Genomic DNA, 7,500 nt, shown 5'->3' on the forward strand with positions numbered 1-7,500 from the left:
TTGTGGCTGGTCCACTTCCTTTTCGTTAGGTGTGCTTGACTATGTGTGTATACATATGTATGTGTACATAATTACATGCATGTATATGAATGTGTATTGTGTGTGCATGTGTTTATGTAAGTTTGTGCCTGCCTATGTGCGCGTATGTGTTAGGGTAGCTGTTAGATACACACGTATGTTTAAATGTATGTATGCAGTGTGTGTGTGTGTGTGTGTGTGCGTGCGTGCGTGCGTGCGTGCGTGTGTGTGTGTGTGTGTGTGGTCACATTTTGGTGTGTGTATGTAATATAGACATAATGTTTTATGTTATCAAAAGCGTTTTTGTAAAGCACCTAGAGCAGATATCTGGATAGTGTGCTATATAAGTATCCATTATTATTATTATGTCGCTTACCACATAAAGCATATAAGATGTTATTATACTATCATAACAGTAACGAAAATACCAGGGCATCTTCCACCTGCTTTTTGGCTCACTTGTGTAAACAAAGTGAGTCTGTGTTTTAACCCGGTGTTCGGTTTGTGTGTGTGTGTTTGTGTGTGTGTGTGTGTGTCCATGATAAACTTTAACATTGCCATTTTCTCTTCAAATACTTTGTCAGTTGACACCAAATTTGGCATAAAAATAGGACAAATTCAGTTCTTTCCAGTCATCTTGTTTAAAACAATATTGCACCTCTGGGATGGGCACAAAAAAAAATAAAAAGAGAAGCCAAATTATATGCAAACTGAATTTACTGTTATATTTATATTTTTTTATTCTCTAAATTTGGCACTTTCATCTGATATTCTGACACAACAACAAGAGCAGTCATTTTTATCATTTTTTGTTCAAACAGGAACTTCCTTTGCTAAGCATGGAAGTTATATTTATTTTGCATGTCTTTGGTGCAGATAGTAAAAAAGGGAAATTAATCTGTAATTAATGCTAGGGGGCTTAATTTGCTTTAAACTTATCTTTCTCATCTTAAACATTACGTTTTGAAATTATATTCAATACATTAAAAGCTTGTGCTTTTTACTCTGTACAGGACTTTCACTATGTTCATTCGCCCATGTGGTCTTTTTCGGAAAATACTAAAATCAGTACGACGAGTGGACCTTATAGATCTGTTGGCTGAGCCCTGAAGGTCATGGGCAAAAATCAATTGCGTACGCATATTTATACATATTCAAAGCGCGTGCTCATATTCTTCGCGAACGCGAACGACGACATTTTGTTTCAAGTTGTTGACCTGCCCGTTCAATCCTATATTCAATGGACAATACACGATAACATGTGATAGCAAGTTGGAGAAGGAGACCGTTAAATATTTATTCAGAGAAAGATTTGTGAACGCCTCATCACATACTGGATTATGCCCCAAACTGCCATAAAAATATCCACAGAATCAGTCGGAATTCACAGTTAAAAATTGTAAACCATGCGAGGTAATACCCTTGAACTGATCACGATGAAACGAAAAAATTTCCAGTCTTGACTTTTCTCAAAATGAAGTCCTTTTCACTTCATACGACGTTTAGAAGTACTTGTACTTGGCTCTACATGTTATTAGTTTAACAAAATACTCAATTTTCATATCAACTTTAAAACTATAAAACTAGAATGAACATAAAAGAAAAATTGAATTGACCATGTCCACCGGGTGTAACTAAACTTGTACATCTATCTAGATCCAGAGAAAACGGCGAAATGTTGCAGTGCGATTGCGGCGATAGCCACGTCTCCTTTGCCGCGGACTTAAAAAGAATTTTTAATTGCTCTTAAAGATTTTTTGAATGCTCAAGATACACCAGAATAATATGATTTAAACAGCGTTCTCACTGCGAATACCACAATCGATTTATCGCCCTTTAAAAAAGCATGCTTAAATATTATACACAAGTGAGTCTTGAAGGCCTTGCCTCTCTTGTTCTTGTATAGATTTGGATTTGAGGAGGTCTGGGAAAACCAAAGGGTCGGAAACGAAAAGGAATTTTTAAAAGCCTTGAGAAAAAGACTAACTGATGAATATAAAACACAGTGGACTACTGATGTGCTTGATAGTGAACGCTTCCAATTCTACAGAATATTCAAGAGTGATCTGATTTTATCTCCATACTTACAAACAGTAATCATTTGCAAGCCGGAATCAGTTTGATAAGAATGCGACTGGGTACGTGTGTCTGAACTGCATTATCACAAAATGCGTTTCAAACGGAACGTGACAGTAAACCAGTAGCTGTGCCCATTTTGTGAATTCCAAATAGAAACTGAAACTCATTTTATTCTATAATGCCCAAAATATCATGATATAAGATTACAGTATGTCCCTGCCAAGTACTATAATCATCCATCACAGTTCAAGCTGACAATGTTATTTGCATCAGAAAGTAAAACGCTGATATTCCGCCTTGCTTTCTTCCTCGATAAATCTCTTAAAGTCCGTCGTATGGATTTAAATCAAATTGATGGTTTAAGAGTCATCGATACTGACAGTTTAAGAGTCATCGATACGTACAATTTATGTGTGTATATTTTTGTATGTATATGCACATGTGCGTGTGTGTGTGTGTGTGTGTGTGTGTGTGTGTGTGTGTGTGTGTGCGTGTGTGTGTGTGTGTGTGCGCACGCGCGTGTCTGTGTGTGTGCGTGTGTGCATGTGTGTGTGTGAGTGATGTGCATTGCATGTATCTAGGTACGTATATTATGTACACATGTGTACAAGTTGATATATGTAACAAACATTGTGATCGTGACTTGTGTTAACATGCAGGAAACTATCCTGATGTGAGTGTGACTTTGTGACCACCCTCAGTGACATGGGTGTGTGACTTTGTGACCACCCTCAGTGACGTGGGTGTGTGACTTTGTAACCACCCTCAGTGACGTGGGTGTGTGACTTTGTGACCACCCTCAGTGACATGGGTGTGTGACTTTGTGACCACCCTCAGTGACGTGGGTGTGTGACTTTGTGACCACCCTCAGTGACATGGGTGTGTGACTTTGTGACCACCCTCAGTGACATGGGTGTGTGACTTTGTGACCACCCTCAGTGACATGGGTGTGTGACTTTGTGACCACCCTCAGTGACATGGGTGTGTGACTTTGTGACCACCCTCAGTGACATGGGTGTGTGACTTTGTAACCACCCTCAGTGACGTGGGTGTGTGACTTTGTGACCACCCTCAGTGACATGGGTGTGTGACTTTGTGACCACCCTCAGTGACATGGGTGTGTGACTTTGTGACCACCCTCAGTGACGTGGGTGTGTGACTTTGTAACCACCCTCAGTGACATGGGTGTGTGACTTTGTGACCACCCTCAGTGACATGGGTGTGTGACTTTGTGACCACCCTCAGTGACGTGGGTGTGTGACTTTGTAACCACCCTCAGTGACATGGGTGTGTGACTTTGTGACCACCCTCAGTGACGTGGGTGTGTGACTTTGTGACCACCCTCAGTGACATGGGTGTGTGACTTTGTGACCACCCTCAGTGACATGGGTGTGTGACTTTGTGACCACCCTCAGTGACATGGGTGTGTGACTTTGTGACCACCCTACTTTGTAACCACCCTCAGTGACGTGGGTGTGTGACTTTGTGACCACCCTCAGTGACATGGGTGTGTGACTTTGTGACCACCCTACTTTGTAACCACCCTCAGTGACGTGGGTGTGTGACTTTGTGACCACCCTCAGTGACGTGGGTGTGAGGCCTATTCATCAAACCATTCAGAGTTCTCTCTCTCTCTCTCTCTCTCTCTCTCTCTCTCTCTCTCTCCCTTTCTCCCTGTTATCATTTTCTTCTTCTTCTTTTCACTTTCTAATAATCATTTTATAATGATTTGATCTTTTCAATGATAATATGTGTCGTTGTGCTGTACTTAGGTTATGTACATGCTTTCATTTAAGCGCTTTATTTTCATGTGTAATTGTGTGTGTGTGTGTGTGTGTGTGTGTGTGTGTGTGTGTGTGTGTGTGTGTGTGTGTTTTGCCATTGCTTTGCTTTTTTTTTCTCCGCTTTTCTTTCTTTTTTGCCCTTGAGGGCTGGATGTAAAAAAGCAGCTATGCTTACTCCACTGCCCTCGTGAAATAAAAATTCGTTTCGTTTCGTTTCGTTTCTCTCTCTTAACTTCCCCCAGGCACTCACAACATAACTTGCACTGCACGTGCAGATCGGCCGCCAGTCCTTTGTGGACGGGTTTCTGGAGGAGAGCAGACAGTGGCTCCACCTGGCGGTGGACCACATGGAGACGCAGGAGAGAGGCTTGCAACGTCACGATCGTCACAGAGCCTCGCCTTCACAACGAGGCCAGATGTACGGTCTGCTGGGGAGGACGTATTTTTTTGTGAGTGGTGTGCTCGGGGATTGGACTGGGAAAGGTCTGAGGACAGGGTGTGGGCGGTGGGTGTGCTCGGGGATTGGACTGGGAAAGGTCTGAGGACAGGGTGTGGGCGGTGGGTGTGCTCGGGGATTCGACTGGGAAAGGTCTGAGGACAGGGTGTGGGCGGTGGGTGTGCTCGGGGATTCGACTGGGAAAGGTCTGAGGACAGGGTGTGGGCGGTGGGTGTGCTCGGGGATTGGACTGGGAAAGGTCTGAGGACAGGGTGTGGGCGGTGGGTGTGCTCGGGGATTGGACTGGGAAAGGTCTGAGGACAGGGTGTGGGCGGTGGGTGTGCTCGGGGATTGGACTGGGAAAGGTCTGAGGACAGGGTGTGGGCGGTGGGTGTGCTCGGGGATTGGACTGGGAAAGGTGGTCTGAGGACAGGGTGTGGGCGGTGGGTGTGCTCGGGGATTGGACTGGGAAAGGTCTGAGGACAGGGTGTGGGCGGTGGGTGTGCTCGGGGATTGGACTGGGAAAGGTCTGAGGACAGGGTGTGGGCGGTGGGTGTGCTCGGGGATTGGACTGGGAAAGGTCTGAGGACAGGGTGTGGGCGGTGGGTGTGCTCGGGGATTGGACTGGGAAAGGTCTGAGGACAGGGTGTGGGCGGTGGGTGTGCTCGGGGATTCGACTGGGAAAGGTCTGAGGACAGGGTGTGGGCGGTGGGTGTGCTCGGGGATTCGACTGGGAAAGGTGTGAGGACAGGGTGTGGGCGGTGGGTGTGCTCGGGGATTCGACTGGGAAAGGTCTGAGGACAGGGTGTGGGCGGTGGGTGTGCTCGGGGATTGGACTGGGAAAGGTCTGAGGACAGGGTGTGGGCGGTGGGTGTGCTCGGGGATTCGACTGGGAAAGGTCTGAGGACAGGGTGTGGGCGGTGGGTGTGCTCGGGGATTCGACTGGGAAAGGTCTGAGGACAGGGTGTGGGCGGTGGGTGTGCTCGGGGATTCGACTGGGAAAGGTCTGAGGACAGGGTGTGGGCGGTGGGTGTGTGGTGTGCTCGGGGATTCGACTGGGAAAGGTCTGAGGACAGGGTGTGGGCGGTGGGTGAGTGGTGTGCTCGGGGATTCGACTGGGAAAGGTCTGAGGACAGGGTGTGGGCGGTGGGTGTGCTCGGGGATTCGACTGGGAAAGGTCTGAGGACAGGGTGTGGGCGGTGGGTGAGTGGTGTGCTCGGGGATTCGACTGGGAAAGGTCTGAGGACAGGGTGTGGGCGGTGGGTGAGTGGTGTGCTCGGGGATTCGACTGGGAAAGGTCTGAGGACAGGGTGTGGGCGGTGGGTGTGCTCGGGGATTCGATTGGGAAAGGTCTGAGGACAGGGTGTGGGCGGTGGGTGTGCTCGGGGATTCGATTGGGAAAGGTCTGAGGACAGGGTGTGGGCGGTGGGTGTGCTCGGGGATTCGACTGGGAAAGGTCTGAGGACAGGGTGTGGGCGGTGGGTGTGCTCGGGGATTCGACTGGGAAAGGTCTGAGGACAGGGTGTGGGCGGTGGGTGTGCTCGGGGATTCGACTGGGAAAGGTCTGAGGACAGGGTGTGGGCGGTGGGTGTGCTCGGGGATTCGACTGGGAAAGGTCTGAGGACAGGGTGTGGGCGGTGGGTGTGTGGTGTGCTCGGGGATTGGACTGGGAAAGGTCTGAGGACAGGGTGTGGGCGGTGGGTGTGCTCGGGGATTGGACTGGGAAAGGTCTGAGGACAGGGTGTGGGCGGTGGGTGTGCTCGGGGATTGGACTGGGAAAGGTCTGAGGACAGGGTGTGGGCGGTGGGTGTGCTCGGGGATTGGACTGGGAAAGGTCTGAGGACAGGGTGTGGGCGGTGGGTGTGCTCGGGGATTCGACTGGGAAAGGTCTGAGGACAGGGTGTGGGCGGTGGGTGTGCTCGGGGATTCGACTGGGAAAGGTCTGAGGACAGGGTGTGGGCGGTGGGTGTGCTCGGGGATTCGACTGGGAAAGGTCTGAGGACAGGGTGTGGGCGGTGGGTGTGTGGTGTGCTCGGGGATTCGACTGGGAAAGGTCTGAGGACAGGGTGTGGGCGGTGGGTGAGTGGTGTGCTCGGGGATTCGACTGGGAAAGGTCTGAGGACAGGGTGTGGGCGGTGGGTGTGCTCGGGGATTCGACTGGGAAAGGTCTGAGGACAGGGTGTGGGCGGTGGGTGAGTGGTGTGCTCGGGGATTCGACTGGGAAAGGTCTGAGGACAGGGTGTGGGCGGTGGGTGAGTGGTGTGCTCGGGGATTCGACTGGGAAAGGTCTGAGGACAGGGTGTGGGCGGTGGGTGTGCTCGGGGATTCGACTGGGAAAGGTCTGAGGACAGGGTGTGGGCGGTGGGTGTGCTCGGGGATTCGATTGGGAAAGGTCTGAGGACAGGGTGTGGGCGGTGGGTGTGCTCGGGGATTCGATTGGGAAAGGTCTGAGGACAGGGTGTGGGCGGTGGGTGAGTGGTGTGCTCGGGGATTCGACTGGGAAAGGTCTGAGGACAGGGTGTGGGCGGTGGGTGTGTGGGGTGTTGTAATTCACTGGGGGAGGGGGTGGGGGGGGGGGGTAAAAAGATTCGTTTTTGATTTGTGGTGGCTGTATTTGTATTCATTCATTCATTCATTTTTCTTTCTTCCAATCTTGTTTACTTTCTTTTCTTTTCTTTTTTTTCTTTTTTTTACTTCTTTCTTCATGTCCTTCGTTCGAAGGATTTTGATATCGGAAAAAAACTAAGAAAAATGGAATAGAAAAAAAGACGAATGCATTTTTTTTGGTTATATTCGGGAATCAACAGAAATATAGTAGACAAATAAACAAAAAGTTATAATAAAAAAACACACAAAAAAACCCACCGAAGGAATGAATGAATGAGAACGCGAATAAATACACAGATGAATAATAATAATTATAATAAAAATCCTTCTTTGATATGAAAATAGTTTTGGGGTCCGGGTTTGTTCTCTCTGAAACCAAGAAGCTGTTTCAGTGAGACGTTTCTCGCTTCTCCTTTCTCTGTCATTTATCTCGTTCGGTTATTTTGGGTGGGGGATGGGGGGAGGGAGGGGTGGGCGGGGTGCTGGGGGGCGGGGGGGGGGGGGGGGGAGGAAGGAGGTGAACGACCACGCTTTCTCGTAAAGGGAGAGAAAGCAAACCCGCTTTTTTTGTTCGCA

General features: G+C 48.8%; 1 protein-coding gene across 1 annotated transcript in view; it reads left to right on the top strand.

The window, feature by feature from the left end:
• Positions 1 to 7,500, top strand: part of LOC143302038 (prolyl 4-hydroxylase subunit alpha-1-like) — a 43,116-nt gene that overhangs the window by 10,507 nt on the left and 25,109 nt on the right. The window contains exon 4 of the mRNA XM_076616526.1: positions 4,157 to 4,330. Coding sequence (XP_076472641.1) covers positions 4,157 to 4,330 — 174 coding nt within the window. The remainder of the gene's footprint in view (positions 1 to 4,156; positions 4,331 to 7,500) is intronic.

This window comes from Babylonia areolata, chromosome 28, assembly GCF_041734735.1.
Source record: "Babylonia areolata isolate BAREFJ2019XMU chromosome 28, ASM4173473v1, whole genome shotgun sequence".
Classification (NCBI taxonomy): domain Eukaryota; kingdom Metazoa; phylum Mollusca; class Gastropoda; order Neogastropoda; family Buccinidae; genus Babylonia; species Babylonia areolata.